Source organism: Petromyzon marinus (assembly GCF_048934315.1).
Source record: "Petromyzon marinus isolate PM22_M1 ecotype Great Lakes invasive population chromosome 68 unlocalized genomic scaffold, UKy_Petmar_22M1.pri1.0 chr68_unloc.1, whole genome shotgun sequence".
Taxonomy (NCBI): domain Eukaryota; kingdom Metazoa; phylum Chordata; class Hyperoartia; order Petromyzontiformes; family Petromyzontidae; genus Petromyzon; species Petromyzon marinus.
The window spans coordinates 500,567-517,422 of NW_027422597.1; the positions used below are offsets into that span (position 1 = coordinate 500,567).

The 16,856-nt window shown below is 53.8% G+C and overlaps 1 protein-coding gene and 2 long non-coding RNA genes across 52 annotated transcripts in view; 2 read left to right on the forward strand and 1 right to left on the reverse strand.

Moving 5' to 3' along the window:
* The first annotated feature begins 687 nt into the window (after positions 1 to 687).
* Positions 688 to 3,124, forward strand: LOC142907987 (uncharacterized). Its single transcript, XR_012931544.1, has 2 exons — positions 688 to 782; positions 2,942 to 3,124. It is a non-coding gene; the product is annotated as an uncharacterized LOC142907987 (long non-coding RNA).
* A 1,921-nt stretch (positions 3,125 to 5,045) lies between these two features.
* The window catches only part of GHITM (growth hormone inducible transmembrane protein), a 28,770-nt gene continuing 16,959 nt past the window's right edge, over positions 5,046 to 16,856 (forward strand). The window contains exons 1-3 of the mRNA XM_076058075.1: positions 5,046 to 5,488; positions 11,889 to 12,000; positions 14,239 to 14,380. Coding sequence (XP_075914190.1) covers positions 5,266 to 5,488; positions 11,889 to 12,000; positions 14,239 to 14,380 — 477 coding nt within the window. The 5' untranslated portion in view covers positions 5,046 to 5,265. The remainder of the gene's footprint in view (positions 5,489 to 11,888; positions 12,001 to 14,238; positions 14,381 to 16,856) is intronic.
* Positions 6,305 to 8,342, reverse strand: LOC142907985 (uncharacterized). 50 transcript variants are annotated; one of them, XR_012931454.1, is made up of 11 exons: positions 8,271 to 8,342; positions 7,911 to 8,180; positions 7,609 to 7,844; positions 7,433 to 7,574; positions 7,219 to 7,364; positions 6,963 to 7,170; positions 6,856 to 6,912; positions 6,740 to 6,770; positions 6,604 to 6,635; positions 6,458 to 6,521; positions 6,308 to 6,363 (listed from the first exon to the last, which is right to left on the reverse strand). It is a non-coding gene; the product is annotated as an uncharacterized LOC142907985 (long non-coding RNA). The 50 variants fall into 50 exon arrangements; XR_012931492.1 differs by having other exon boundaries at positions 6,349 to 6,479; positions 6,536 to 6,625; positions 6,740 to 6,811; ... (1 more) ...; positions 7,029 to 7,072; positions 7,109 to 7,170; XR_012931459.1 differs by lacking the exon at positions 6,458 to 6,521 and having other exon boundaries at positions 6,305 to 6,363; positions 6,568 to 6,635; positions 7,029 to 7,170.

Sequence of the window (16,856 nt, forward strand, 5' to 3'; positions counted from 1 at the left end):
GTGTTGCAGTCAAAACGTCGTGAGAATTTTATTGTTTTATATATTTTTATTATTTTATTGTTTTATTGTTTCACACCTGATGATGATTGCTTCTTGTGTTGCAGTCAAAACGTCGTGAGAATTTTATTGTTTTATATTTTTATTATTTTATTGTTTTGTATATATATTTTTTAAATTATTTTATTGTTTTCCCTTCTTATACTACGCTGCGGTGACTTTACCCGAAAGAACCAAGATTATGAATCCCGTGCAGTCACGACCTGCTTTAAATCGAAATTCACTGGCCACGTCTAGATCCTCCCTTGAGAGATGTGTGTCTTTTCTGAGCAGCGTTTCGCCTACACTACTCCCTGCCCTTCTTAAACCTTTCCAATCCTGGACCCCTCCGTTTTCCTGTCATCACCCATGTTTACCATCCCTTGCCGCTCCCCAACTCTCAAATCCCATACCCGTTTTTTTTTAATGCAGTGGGTTTTATCCTTCGATGAAAGCGCTTTGATTATTTAAAAAAAAATAATCCCAGATAAGATGAGATGGCAGGCGAGGTCGTTAACATCTAGCCACCACGGTGGGTTAATTTTGACCTAGTGCGGTGGTTTGTAGGAATATAATCTCCACTGGGGAGACAAAGGCGGCCGGGGAGTTGTGGTGATGGCCAACCAACGCCTCTCTCTGTGTGTTCCACAGTGCCGGGCGTCATAGGCGCTGCTACTCGCTGCTTAACGGCACTTGCCCCAACAGTCTGTTGCAAGCTACGCGGGGGAACTTTGTCTTTATAGCGAGTGAGGTGGTGGGTGTGGGGTGGGTGTGTGTGGGAGTGGGTGGGTGGGTGAGTGGGTGGGTGAGTGGGTTGGTGGGTGAGTGGGTGTGTGGGTGGGTGAGTGGGTGGGTGGGTGGGTGAGTGGGTGGGTGGGTGAGTGGGTGGGTGGGTGAGTGGGTGGGTGGGTGAGTGGGTGGGTGGGTGAGTGGGTGGGTGGGTGAGTGTGTGGGTGGGTGAGTGTGTGGGTGGGTGAGTGTGTGGGTGGGTGAGTGTGTGGGTGGGTGAGTGTGTGGGTGGGTGTGGGTGGGTGTGTGAGTGTGTGTGAGTGAGTGTGTGTGTGAGTGAGTGGGCGAGAGACAAGAGGATGAGTGAGTGAGTGAGTGTGTGGGTGAGTGAGTGTGTGAGAGACAAGAGGATGAGTGAGTGTGTGAGAGACAAGAGGATGAGTGAGTGTGTGAGTGGGCGAGAGACAAGAGGATGAGTGAGTGTGTGAGTGAGTGATTGAGTGTGAGAGTGAGTGTGTGGGTGAGTGAGTGTGTGAGAGACAAGAGGATGAGTGAGTGAGTGAGTGTGTGAGTGAGTGAGTGTGTGAGAGACAAGAGGATGAGTGAGTGTGTGAGTGAGTGATTGAGTGTGAGAGTGAGTGTGTGGGTGAGTGAGTGTGTGAGAGACAAGAGGATGAGTGAGTGAGTGAGTGTGTGAGTGAGTGAGTGTGTGAGAGACAAGAGGATGAGTGAGTGTGTGAGTGGGCGAGAGACAAGAGGATGAGTGAGTGTGTGAGTGAGTGATTGAGTGTGAGAGTGAGTGTGTGGGTGAGTGAGTGTGTGAGAGACAAGAGGATGAGTGAGTGAGTGAGTGTGTGAGTGAGTGAGTGTGTGAGAGACAAGAGGATGAGTGAGTGAGAGTGTGTGAGAGTGTGTGAGTGTGTGTGAGTGAGTGGGCGAGAGACAAGAGGATGAGTGAGTGAGTGTGTGGGTGAGTGAGTGTGTGAGAGACAAGAGGATGAGTGAGTGTGTGAGTGGGCGAGAGACAAGAGGATGAGTGAGTGTGTGAGTGAGTGAGTGTGTGAGTGAGTGATTGAGTGTGAGAGTGTGTGAGTGAGTGAGTGTGTGAGAGACAAGAGGATGAGTGAGTGAGTGAGTGTGTGAGTGAGTGAGTGTGTGAGAGACAAGAGGATGAGTGAGTGAGTGAGTGTGTGAGTGAGTGAGTGTGTGAGAGACAAGAGGATGAGTGAGTGAGTGAGTGTGTGAGTGAGTGAGTGTGTGAGAGACAAGAGGATGAGTGAGTGTGTGAGTGAGTGAGTGTATGAGTGAGTGATTGAGTGTGAGAGTGTGTGAGTGAGTGAGTGTGTGAGAGACAAGAGGATGAGTGAGTGAGTGAGTGTGTGAGTGAGTGAGTGTGTGAGAGACAAGAGGATGAGTGAGTGTGTGAGTGAGTGAGTGTATGAGTGAGTGATTGAGTGTGAGAGTGTGTGAGTGAGTGAGTGTGTGAGAGACAAGAGGATGAGTGAGTGAGTGAGTGTGTGAGTGAGTGAGTGTGTGAGAGACAAGAGGATGAGTGAGTGAGTGAGTGTGTGAGTGAGTGATTGAGTGTGTGAGTGTATGAGTGAGTGAGTGAGTGTGTGAGTGAGTGAGTGTGTGAGAGACAAGAGGATGAGTGAGTGTGTGAGTGAGTGAGTGTATGAGTGAGTGATTGAGTGTGAGAGTGTGTGAGTGAGTGAGTGTGTGAGAGACAAGAGGATGAGTGAGTGAGTGAGTGTGTGAGTGAGTGAGTGTGTGAGAGACAAGAGGATGAGTGAGTGTGTGAGTGAGTGAGTGTATGAGTGAGTGATTGAGTGTGAGAGTGTGTGAGTGAGTGAGTGTGTGAGAGACAAGAGGATGAGTGAGTGAGTGAGTGTGTGAGTGAGTGAGTGTGTGAGAGACAAGAGGATGAGTGAGTGAGTGAGTGTGTGAGTGAGTGATTGAGTGTGTGAGTGTATGAGTGAGTGAGTGTGTGAGTGAGTGTGTGAGTGTATGAGTGAGTGAGTGAGTGTGTGAGTGAGTGTGTGAGTGAGTGTGTGAGAGACAAGGGGATGAGTGAGTGTGAGAGTGAGTCAGTGAGTGTGTGAGTGAGTGAGAGACAAGGGGATGATTAGGGGGCTTTGACGAATCTCACCGCCGCCTCCGTCCCCTGTGCCGACAGCTGCTGCTACCACCGAGAGAGCGAAGACGAGGAGGAGGAGGTGGAGGAGGTGCGGAGAGGGAGACCAACAACATCAGTAGAGAGAGAGGGAGACCAACAACAGCAGAAGAGAGAGAGACCAACAACAACAGCAGAAGAGAGCGAGACCAACAACAACAGCAGAAGAGAGAGAGACCAACAACATCAGCAGAAGAGAGAGAGAGAAACCAACATCAGAAGAGAGAGAGAGACCAACAACAGCAGAAGAGAGAGAGAGACCAACAACATCAGAAGAGAGAGAGGGAGACCAACAACAGCAGAAGAGAGAGAGACCAACAACAACAGCAGAAGAGAGCGAGACCAACAACAACAGCAGAAGAGAGAGAGACCAACAACATCAGCAGAAGAGAGAGAGAGAAACCAACATCAGAAGAGAGAGAGAGACCAACAACAGCAGAAGAGAGAGAGAGACCAACAACATCAGTAGAGAGAGAGGGAGACCAACAACAGCAGAAGAGAGAGAGACCAACAACAACAGCAGAAGAGAGCGAGACCAACAACAACAGCAGAAGAGAGAGAGACCAACAACATCAGCAGAAGAGAGAGAGAGAAACCAACATCAGAAGAGAGAGAGAGACCAACAACAGCAGAAGAGAGAGAGAGACCAACAACATCAGAAGAGAGAGAGGGAGACCAACAACAGCAGAAGAGAGAGAGACCAACAACAACAGCAGAAGAGAGCGAGACCAACAACAACAGCAGAAGAGAGAGAGACCAACAACATCAGCAGAAGAGAGAGAGAGAAACCAACATCAGAAGAGAGAGAGAGACCAACAACAGCAGAAGAGAGAGAGGGAGACCAACAACAGCAGAAGAGAGAGAGGGAGACCAACAACAGCAGAAGAGAGAGAGGGAGACCAACAACAACATCAGCAGAGAGAGCGAGAGACCAACAACAACAACACCATCAGAGAGAGAGAGAGAGACCAACAACAACAACATCAGCAGAGAGAGAGAGAGAGCAACAACAACATCATCAGCAGCAGAGAGAACAGCAGCAGCAGTAGAAGAGAGAGACCAACACCATCATCAGCAGCAGAGAGATACCAACAACATCATCATCAGCAGAGAGAGAGAGAGAGACCAACACCATCATCAGCAGCAGAGAGAGACCAACAGCACCATCATCAGCAGCAGAGAGAGACCAACAGCACCATCATCAGCAGCAGAGAGAGACCAACAACAACAACAACATCAGCAGAGAGAGACCAACAACAACACCATCATCAGCAGCAGAGAGACCAACACCATCATCAGCAGCAGAGAGAGAACAACAACATCATCAGCAGCAGAGAGAACAGCAGCAGCAGTAGAAGAGAGAGACCAACACCATCATCAGCAGCAGAGAGATACCAACAACATCATCATCAGCAGAGAGAGAGAGAGAGACCAACACCATCATCAGCAGCAGAGAGAGACCAACAGCACCATCATCAGCAGCAGAGAGAGACCAACAGCACCATCATCAGCAGCAGAGAGAGACCAACAACAACAACAACATCAGCAGAGAGAGACCAACAACAACACCATCATCAGCAGCAGAGAGAGACCAATAACAACAACAGCACCAACACCATCATCAGCAGCAGAGAGAGAACAACAACATCATCAGCAGCAGAGAGAACAGCAGCAGCAGTAGAAGAGAGAGACCAACACCAACAACATCAGCAGCAGAGAGACCAACACCACCATCATCAGCAGCAGAGAGACCAACACCATCATCATCAGCAGCAGAGAGAACAACAACAACACCATCATCATCAGCAGCAGAGAGAGACCAACAGCACCATCATCAGCAGCAGAGAGAACAACAACAACAACAGCACCATCATCAGCAGCAGAGAGAACAACAACAACAACAGCACCATCATCAGCAGCAGAGAGAGAACAACACCACCACCACCATCATCAGCAGCAGAGAGAGACCAACAACAACATCAGCAGAGAGAGAACAACAACAGCAACAGCACCATCATCAGCAGCAGAGAGAGAACAACACCACCACCACCATCATCAGCAGCAGAGAGAGACCAACAACAACACCACCACCAGCACCATCATCATCAGTAGCAGAGAGAGACCAACAACAACACCACCACCACCACCACCATCATCAGCAGCAGAGAGAGACCAACAACAACACCACCACCACCATCATCAGCAGCAGAGAGAGACCAACAACAACACCATCATCAGCAGAGAGACCAACAACAACAACATCAGCAGCAGAGAGAGAGACCATCAGCATCATCATCATCAGCAGCAGCAGCAGGAAGGCACCAGCGATGATGATTTTGTTTGTCCGTTCAGCCCTCGCCTGCTGCCCCAGGGGAGCGTCGCTCCTACTCCGGCCGGCCCGCGTCGCCCACCACCCCTCCCCCCCCTCCCCCTCCTCCTGCCACCCCCCTCCCACCCAGGTGAGGAATCTGGCAACACGTGCCAGGAGCGGTGCACGGCGAGTGGAGGTGAAGCCGGAGGCATGGAGAGGGGCGGAGGCGGCGATGAAGGGTGAGAGAGTGAGAGGGTGAGAGAGGGGGTGAGAGTGAGGGGGTGAGAGAGGGGGTGAGAGTGAGAGGGTGAGAGAGTGAGAGAGTGAGAGAGTGAGAGGGTGAGAGGGTGAGTGAGTGAGTGAGAGAGTGAGAGAGAGGGTGAGTGAGGGGGTGAGTGAGAGTGAGAGTGAGTGAGTGAGTGAGGGGGTGAGTGAGTGAGAGGGTGAGAGAGTGAGAGGGTGAGAGGGTGAGAGGGTGAGAGAGAGGGTGAGAGGGTGAGAGAGAGGGTGGAAGAGTGAGGGGGTGTGTGAGTGAGTGAGAGGGGGGGGTGAGTGAATGGGTGTGTGTGTGAGTGAGTGAGAGAGTGAGTGAGAGAGGGTGAGAGAGAGTGTGAGAGAGTGAGATAGTGAGTGGGTGTGTGAGAGAGTGAGTGGGTGTGTGAGTGAGTGGGTGTGTGTGTGCGAGTGGTGACCGGCCTCAAATGCCTACCCGGTGCGGCGTGTGGTTAACATCGCCACGGGAGAGACAAAGGCGGCCGGGCGTGGTGCTGACCACCCGTCCCCCTACAGCACTTGCCCCGACAGCCTGTAGCAGGCTACACGGGGGACCTTTGCCTTTGGCGTGTAGGTGGGTGAGCGAGCTCCCAGCTGGCAGAGCCAGGAGATTGAACCTCCCCCTCCAGGGACAGCAGTCCACTGCGATTGGCCAAGTGGAAGTGTTGCCGATGAGAGGCTGCCACTCCTCCGTCAGGAGGCAGAGAACGGTCAACGCCTGGACCTCGAGTGAATCGCCTCTGGCTCCAGTCGCGATGAGCGGGGCGGGGGGACCAGACTCACTCACCTACTCACCTAGACTCACTCACCTACACTCACCTACACTCACTCACCTACTCACCTAGACTCACTCACCTACACTCACCTACACTCACTCAACTACTCACCTAGACTCACTCACCTACACTTACCTAGACTCACTCACCTACACTTACCTAGACTCACTCACCTACTCACCTAGACTCACTCACCTAGACTCACCTACTCACCTAGACTCACCTAGACTCGCTCACCTACTCACCTAGACTCACTCACCTACACTTACCTAGACTCACTCACCTACTCACCTAGACTCACTCACCTAGACTCACTCACCTACTCACCTAGACTCACCTAGACTCGCTCACCTACTCACCTAGACTCACTCACCTAGACACCTAGACTCACTCACCTACACTCACCTACATTCACTCACCTACTCACCTAGACTCACTCACCTAGACTCACTCACCTACTCACCTAGACTCACTCACCTACTCACCTAGACTCACCTACTCACCTAGACTCACCTACTCACCTAGATTCACTCACCTACTCACCTAGACTCACTCACCTCACCTACTCACCTAGACTCACTCACCTACTCACCTAGACTCACTCACCTACTCACCTAGACACGCTCACCTAGACTCACTCACCTACTCACCTAGACTCGCTCACCTACTCACCTAGACTCGCTCACCTACTCACCTAGACTCACTCACCTACTCACCTAGACTCACTCACCTAGACTCACTCACCTACTCACCTAGACTCACTCACCTACTCACCTAGACTCGCTCACCTACTCACCTAGACTCACTCACCTACTCACCTAGACTCGCTCACCTACTCACCTAGACTCACTCACCTACTCACCTAGACTCACCTAGACTCACTCACCTAGACTCACTCACCTCCTCACTCACCTACTCACCTAGACTCACTCACCTACTCACCTAGACTCACTCACCTACTCACCTAGACTCACTCACCTACTCACCTAGACTCACTCACCTACTCACCTAGACTCACTCACCTAGACTCACTCACCTACTCACCTAGACTCACTCACCTACTCACCTAGACCCACCTACTCACCTAGACTCACTCACCTAGACTCACTCACCTACTCACCCAGACTCGCTCACCTACTCACCTAGACTCGCTCACCTACTCACCTAGACTCACTCACCTACTCACCTAGACTCACTCACCTAGACTCACTCACCTACTCACCTAGACTCACTCACCTACTCACCTAGACCTACTCACCTACTCACCTAGACTCACCTAGACTCACTCACCTCCTCACTCACCTACTCACCTAGACTCACTCACCTACTCACCTAGACTCACTCACCTACTCACCTAGACTCACTCACCTACTCACCTAGACTCACTCACCTACTCACCTAGACTCACTCACCTACTCACCTAGACTCACTCACCTAGACTCACTCACCTACTCACCTAGACTCACTCACCTAGACTCACTCACCTACTCACCTAGACTCACTCACCTACTCACCTAGACTCACTCACCTACTCACCTAGACCCACCTACTCACCTAGACTCACACACCTAGATTCACTCACCTACTCACCCAGACTCGCTCACCTACTCACCTAGACTCACTCACCTACTCACCTAGACTCACTCACCTACTCACCTAGACTCACTCACCTACTCACCTAGACTCACTCACCTACTCACCTAGACTCACTCACCTACTCACCTAGACTCACTCACCTACTCACCTAGACTCACTCACCTACTCACCTAGACTCACTCACCTAGACTCACTCACCTACTCACCTAGACTCACTCACCTAGACTCACTCACCTACTCACCTAGACTCACTCACCTACTCACCTAGACTCACTCACCTACTCACCTAGACCCACCTACTCACCTAGACTCACACACCTAGATTCACTCACCTACTCACCCAGACTCGCTCACCTACTCACCTAGACTCGCTCACCTACTCACCTAGACTCGCTCACCTACTCACCTAGACTCACTCACCTACTCACCTAGACTCACCTACTCACCTGGTGAGCCTCACTCCCCTACCGACGTAGCGACTGGGTGGGCAACTCTCCCCAAGGCTGTAATGTTAGTATGTGTATTGAACGAAGGTTTGTCACGGGGGGGGGGGGCAGGGCAGGGCAGGGTAGGGACTGACCCTTGCCTCGGGGGGGCTGCCGTGCCTCGAACATTGGCAGAAGAAGCTCGCGATCCGCAAGTCCGAGGCCATGAAAAGCACCGGCTAGTGACGCCCTCCCGAGTGAAATCACTTGAGGGGGGAGGCGTGGCGTTTGTGTGCAGAACTGCCCCACATTCGAGTAGTTTGAGGCTGCTGCTGCTGCTGTTGTTGCTGCTACTGCTGCTGCTGTTGTTGCTGCTGCTGCTGTTGCTGCTACTGCTGCTACTGCTGCTGCTGTTGTTGCTGCTACTGCTGCTACTGCTGCTGCTGTTGCTGCTGCTACTGCTGCTGCTGTTGCTGCTACTGCTGCTGCTACTGCTGCTGCTGTTGTTGTTGCTACTGCTGCTGCTTTTGCTGCTGCTTTTGCTGCTGCTACTGCTGCTACTACTGCTGCTGCTGCTGTTGCTGCTACTGCTGCTGCTACTACTACTACTGCTGCTGCTACTGCTGCTACTGCTGCTACTGCTGCTGCTGCAGCGTGCCGCTCGGAAGGTGGGGGTGTTACCGTCGGCGCCGCCCGCTAGAGACGAAGCACTTTCCCGGGTGCCTGTGCCATCAAACGCTCCACGCCGCCTCAGCCTTTTCCATTGGCGATGGGGGCCAGTTGCGGATGAGAGCGGAGAGCGTTCCATAGCCTGGGGCCGCGTGCTTTCGGCCAGCTCCAGTTTTTTTTTTGACGGCAGAGGTCTCGCTCCGGCACAGTCAGGCAGGAGTAAATTTTTTTAGTATTTTGTCCTCGGCTAACGCGACGCCGTGTGGAAGCCGCCTGGTCTGTCGCTCGGCATGAAGCTTCGGGTCTTCCCCGGTTCTACAGTAATGCTGCCCTGTCTTCTCCGTGCTTGTAAAACGCGGACCCCCCCCCCCTCTGATGGAGCATCTGCGTTGGTGCGATAATTCGGGCTCGCAAATTCCTGCAAAGATTTGGACACATTCCCCCTCGGCGAGCTATTCCGGCAGGCTAAGGCTGCTTTGGCTGGGTCATGTAGCCCGCATGGCCCCAGCCACGGCATGCCCAAAAACAGCTTTTGTTCGGCCGGATCGAGGGGGCTAAGCGGGCGCGGCACGGGGCTAGAGAAGAGATGGAGTGACGTGGTACAGGAGGCACGGGGCTAGAGAAGAGATGGAGTGATGTGGTACAGGAGGCACGGGGCTAGAGAAGAGATGGAGTGATGTGGTACAGGAGGCACGGGGCTTGAGAAGAGATGGAGTGATGTGGTACAGGAGGCACGGGGCTAGAGAAGAGACGGAGTGATGTGGTACAGGAGGCACGGGGCTAGAGAAGAGATGGAGTGACGTGGTACAGGAGGCACGGGGCTAGAGAAGAGATGGAGTGATGTGGTACAGGAGGCACGGGGCTAGAGAAGAGACGGAGTGATGTGGTACAGGAGGCACGGGGCTAGAGAAGAGATGGAGTGATGTGGTACAGGAGGCACGGGGCTAGAGAAGAGATGGAGTGATGTGGTACAGGAGGCACGGGGCTAGACAAGAGATGGAGTGACGTGGTACAGGAGGCACGGGGCTAGAGAAGAGATGGAGTGATGTGGTACAGGAGGCACGGGGCTAGACAAGAGATGGAGTGACGTGGTACAGGAGGCACGGGGCTAGAGAAGAGATGGAGTGACGTGGTACAGGAGGCACGGGGCTAGAGAAGAGATGGAGTGATGTGGTACAGGAGGCACGGGGCTAGAGAAGAGATGGAGTGATGTGGTACAGGAGGCACGGGGCTAGAGAAGAGATGGAGTGATGTGGTACAGGAGGCACGGGGCTAGAGAAGAGATGGAGTGATGTGGTACAGGAGGCACGGGGCTAGAGAAGAGATGGAGTGATGTGGTACAGGAGGCACGGGGCTAGAGAAGAGATGGAGTGATGTGGTACAGGAGGCACGGGGCTAGAGAAGAGATGGAGTGATGTGGTACAGGAGGCACGGGGCTAGAGAAGAGATGGAGTGACGTGGTACAGGAGGCACGGGGCTTGAGAAGAGATGGAGTGATGTGGTACAGGAGGCACGGGGCTAGAGAAGAGATGGAGTGATGTGGTACAGGAGGCACGGGGCTAGAGAAGAGATGGAGTGATGTGGTACAGGAGGCACGGGGCTAGAGAAGAGATTGAGTGATGTGGTACAGGAGGCACGGGGCTAGAGAAGAGATGGAGTGATGTGGTACAGGAGGCACGGGGCTAGAGAAGAGATGGAGTGATGTGGTACAGGAGGCACGGGGCTAGAGAAGAGATGGAGTGATGTGGTACAGGAGGCACGGGGCTAGAGAAGAGATGGAGTGATGTGGTACAGGAGGCACGGGGCTAGAGAAGAGATGGAGTGATGTGGTACAGGAGGCACGGGGCTAGAGAAGAGATGGAGTGATGTGGTACAGGAGGCACGTGGCTAGAGAAGAGATGGAGTGATGTGGTACAGGAGGCACGGGGCTAGAGAAGAGATGGAGTGATGTGGTACAGGAGGCACGGGGCTAGAGAAGAGATGGAGTGATGTGGTACAGGAGGCACGGGTCTAGATAAGAGATGGAGTGATGTGGTACAGGAGGCACGGGGCTAGAGAAGAGATGGAGTGATGTGGTACAGGAGGCACGGGGCTAGAGAAGAGATGGAGTGATGTGGTACAGGAGGACGTGGAGCTGAGTGGACTTGACGATGACTGGTACCAGCGGTGTCAAGATCGGCCTCTGTGGAGGAGGCTCGTGAAGGATGCTACTGTGTGTCTCTCTCTCCCCGTGTCTCTCTCTCTCCCCGTGTCTCTCTCTCTCTCCCCGTGTCTCTCTCTCTCTCCCCGTGTGTGTCTCTCTCTCTCCCCGTGTCTCTCTCTCTCTCTCCCCGTGTCTCTCTCTCCCCGTGTGTCTCTCTCTCCCCGTGTGTCTCTCTCTCCCCGTGTCTCTCTCTCCCCGTGTCTCTCTCTCTCCCCATGTCACTCTCTCTCCCCGTGTCTCTCTCTCTCTCTCCCCGTGTCTCTCTCTCTCCCCATGTCTCTCTCTCTCCCTGTGTCTCTCTCTCTCCCTGTGTCTCTCTCTCTCCCCGTGTCTCTCTCTCTCTCCCCGTGTCTCTCTCTACCCGTGTGTCTCTCTCTCTCTCCTCGTGTGTCTCTCTCTCCCTGTGTCTCTCTCTCCCCGTGTGTCTCTCTCTCTCCCCGTGTGTCTCTCTCTCTCCCCGTGTCTCTCTCTACCCGTGTGTCTCTCTCTCTCTCCCCGTGTGTCTCTCTCTCTCCCTGTGTCTCTCTCTCCCCGTGTCTCTCTCTCTCTCCCCGTGTCTCTCTCTCTCTCCCCGTGTGTCTCTCTCTCTCTCCCCGTGTCTCTCTCTCTCTCCCCGTGTGTCTCTCTCTCTCCCCGTGTGTCTCTCTCACTCTCCCCGTGTCTCTCTCTCTCTCCCCGTGTGTGTCTCTCTGCGTAGTGGAGTCTCTGGGCCGTCTGGCCGTGGCTGGTGGAGGCGTGATCTCCATCGGTGCCCTCTGCTACTACGGACTGGGCCTCTCCAACGAGCCCGGTGCCATCGAGAGGGCAAGGTCAGGGCCCTGCTGCTGAGCGCACCTTTGGGAGGGACGGTGCAACCACCACCATCACCACCACCATCACCACCATCACCATCATCACCATCATCATCACCACCACCATCATCACCACCACCATCACCACCACCATCACCACCATCACCACCATCACCACCACCACCATCACCACCATCATCACCACCACCACCACCATCACCACCATCATCACCATCACCACCACCACCACCATCACCACCACCATCACCATCATCACCACCATCACCACCATCATCACCATCATCACCACCATCACCACCATCACCACCACCACCATCACCACCACCACCATCATCACCATCACCATCACCACCACCATCACCACCATCACCACCACCACCATCACCACCATCACCACCATCACTACCATCATCATCACCACCATCATCACCACCATCACCACCATCACCATCATCATCACCACCATCATCACCACCATCACCACCACCATCATCACCATCATCACCATCATCACCATCATCACCACCATCACCATCATCACCACCATCACCATCATCACCACCATCACCACCATCACCATCATCACCACCATCACCATCACCACCACTACCACCATCACCACCACCACCATCACCACCATCACCACCATCACCATCACCACCATCACCATCACCACCATCACCACCATCACCACCATCACCACCATCACCACCATCATCACCACCATCACCACCATCACCACCACCACCATCACCACCATCACCACCATCATCACCATCATCACCACCACCACCATCACCATCATCACCACCATCACCATCACCACCACTACCACCATCACCACCACCACCATCATCACCATCACCACCACCATCACCACCACCATCACCACCATCACCACCATCACCACCACCACCATGATCACCACCATCACCACCATCACCACCATCACCACCATCACCACCATCACCACCACCACCATCACCACCATCACCATCACCACCATCACCACCATCACCACCATCACAATCACCATCATCACCACCATCACCACCATCACCATCACCACCATCACCATCATCACCATCATCACCACCATCACCACCATCACCATCATCACCACCATCACCACCACCACTACCACCACCATCACCACCATCACCACCACCATCACCACCATCACCACCATCACCACCATCACCACCATCACCACCACCACTACCACCATCACCACCATCACCACCATCACCACCACCACCATCACCACCACCACCATCACCACCACCACCATCACCACCACCACCATCACCACCACCACCACCATCATCATCACCACCACCACCATCACCACCATCATCACCACCACCATCACCACCATCATCACCATCACCATCATCACCACCATCACCACCACCATCACCACCATCACCACCACCATCACCACCATCACCATCACCACCACCATCACCACCACCACCATCACCATCACCACCATCACCACCACCATCATCACCACCACCATCACCACCACCACCATCACCACCACCATCACCACCACCACCATCACCACCACCATCACCACCATCACCACCACCACCACCATCACCACCACCATCACCACCACCATCACCACCACCATCACCACCACCACCACCATCACCATCATCACCATCATCACCATCATCACCACCATCATCACCACCACCACCACCATCACCACCACCATCACCATCACCACCACCACCATCACCACCATCACCACCATCACCACCATCACCACCATCACCACCATCACCACCATCACCGTGATCGCCACCTCCTCCCTGTGTCTTCTCTCTCTCTCTCTCTGCCTGCGTCTTTCTCCCCGTGTGTGTGTCTGTGTGTGTCTGTGTGTGTGTATAGTCTGTTGTGGGGAGCGATAGTGTAGTGGTTAGCGCTACGCTGCACTATGAACCTGGCGACCCGGGTTCGATTCCCGCTCACGGCCAACACCACAGTGACGATTATCTGAACCGGTCCCGGGCCTCCCCTAGGTCGACTCAGCCTCAAATGAGTACCTGGTGCGGTGTGTAGTAAACATCGCCACTGGGGAGACAAAGGCGGTCGGGCGTGGTGCTGGCCACCCCACCCCCTCGTGAACCGTTCCGGCCTTCATAGGTGCCGCTCGCTAACAGCACTTGCCCCTACAGTCTGTTAAGGCTATGTGGGGGATCTTTGTTCTTTGTCTTTGTATAGTCTGTGGCCACGCTACGTGCGAGAGAGAGTCCGAGACACCTACACCTACCTGGGTGCCACCATCTCCCTCACCGCGGCCTCGGCGGCCCTGGCCGCACGATCACCGACCATAATGAGCCTGGCCACTCGCAGCTCCTGGCTGGTAACGCACGCGCACAGAGACGCGCACAGACATGCCAGACACACACACAGAGATACACAGACACAGAGATACAGAGACGCACAGACACACAGACAGACAGACACACACAGACACACACACAGACACACACACAGACACACACGCAGACACACAGACACACAGAGACACACAGAGACACACAGAGACACACAGAGACACACACAGAGACACACACAGAGACACGCACAGAGACACACACAGAGACACGCACAGACATGCCAGACACACACACAGAGATACACAGACACAGAGATACAGAGACGCACAGACACACAGACAGACAGACACACACAGACACACACACAGACACACACACAGACACACACGCAGACACACAGACACACAGAGACACACAGAGACACACAGAGACACACAGAGACACACACAGAGACACACACAGAGACACGCACAGAGACACACACAGAGACACGCACAGACGCGCACAGACACACACAGAGATACACAGACACAGAGATACAGAGACGCACAGACACACAGACAGACAGACACACACAGACACACACATAGAGACACACACAGACACACACGCAGACACACAGACACACACAGACACACAGAGACACACAGAGACACACAGAGACACACACAGAGACACACACAGAGACACACACAGAGACACGCACAGAGACACACACAGAGACACACACAGAGACACAGACACACACACAGAGACACAGACGCACAGACACGCACAGACGCACAGACACGCACAGACGCACAGACACACACACACAGAGACACACACACAGAGACACACACACAGAGACACACACACAGAGACACACACACAGAGACACACACACAGAGACACACACACAGAGACACACACACAGAGACACACACACAGAGACACACACACAGAGACACACACACAGAGACACACACACAGAGACACACACACAGAGACACACACACAGAGACACACACACAGAGACACACACAGAGACACACACAGAGACACACACAGAGACACAGACACACACACAGAGACACAGACGCACAGACACGCACAGACGCACAGACACGCACAGACGCACAGACACGCACAGACGCACAGACACGCACAGACACACACAGAGACACACACAGAGATACACACAGAGAGACACACACACAGAGACACACACACAGAGACACACACACAGAGACACACACACAGAGACACACACACAGAGACACACACACAGAGACACACACACAGAGACACACACACAGAGACACACACACAGAGACACACACACAGAGACACACACACAGAGACACACACACAGAGACACACACACAGAGACACACACACAGAGACGCACACACAGAGACGCACACACAGAGACGCACACACAGAGACGCACACACAGAGACGCACACACAGAGACGCACACACAGAGACGCACACACAGAGACGCACACACAGAGACGCACACACAGAGACGCACAGACACACGCACAGACACACGCACAGACACACGCACAGACGCACACACACAGACGCACACACACAGACGCACAGAGACACACAAAGACACACAGACGCAAAGACACACAGACACACACACACAGACGCACAGAGACACACAAAGACACACAGACGCAAAGACACACAGACACACAGACTCACATAAACAACAACAACCACCATTCGCCACTAAGTGGCGGTGACGTCACCGCGACGCTTGTGCCAGGCTATGTGCACCCTGAGGCCACGTGAAGTGTTGAACGCCCGCTGGCAGGAGGTCACTGGGCAGACCCAGGTGCCACGGGTCGACTGACTGAGACGACTGAGATGAGTGGCTGGTGCACCACCTGTGCCCCCTACTGTGCCAACCTGCTGTGCTTTAGCCACCCGGCGCTCCGCTCGTTGTTGTGAGCGTCGCTGCTCCGCCCTCCGTTGTTGTTGGAGGGCGACTGCCTCCAACTGCCCAGTAGCGTCCTTCACGAGCCTCTTCCACAGAGGCCGATCTTGACACCGCTGGTACCAGTCACCGGCAAGTCCACTCAGCTCCATATACTTTTGTACCACATCACTCCATCTCTTCTCTAGCCCGTGCCGCGCCCGTTTAGCCCCCTCGATCCGGCCAAACAAAAGCTGTTTCGGCATGCGGTGGCTGGGCATGCGGGCTACATGACCAAGCCAACGCAGCCTTGCCTGCCGGAGGAGCTCACCGATGGGACTTTGTCCAGATCTTTTCAAGGATTTGTGAGCTCCTCACACAATCCAGCCTGGTTAAACCCAGGATGGATCATTGGTAGGCTAGCCTAAATGTTTCTAACAGGCAAAGAAGTTCCATTTGGGGGGGGTCCACGTTTCGCAAGCGTAGAGAAGGGAGGGCATGATCGTGGCCGAGAAGACCTGAAGCTTAGTGCGGAGCGACAGACCAGGTAGCTTCCACACAGCGTTAGGCAGCCAATGAAAAGATAT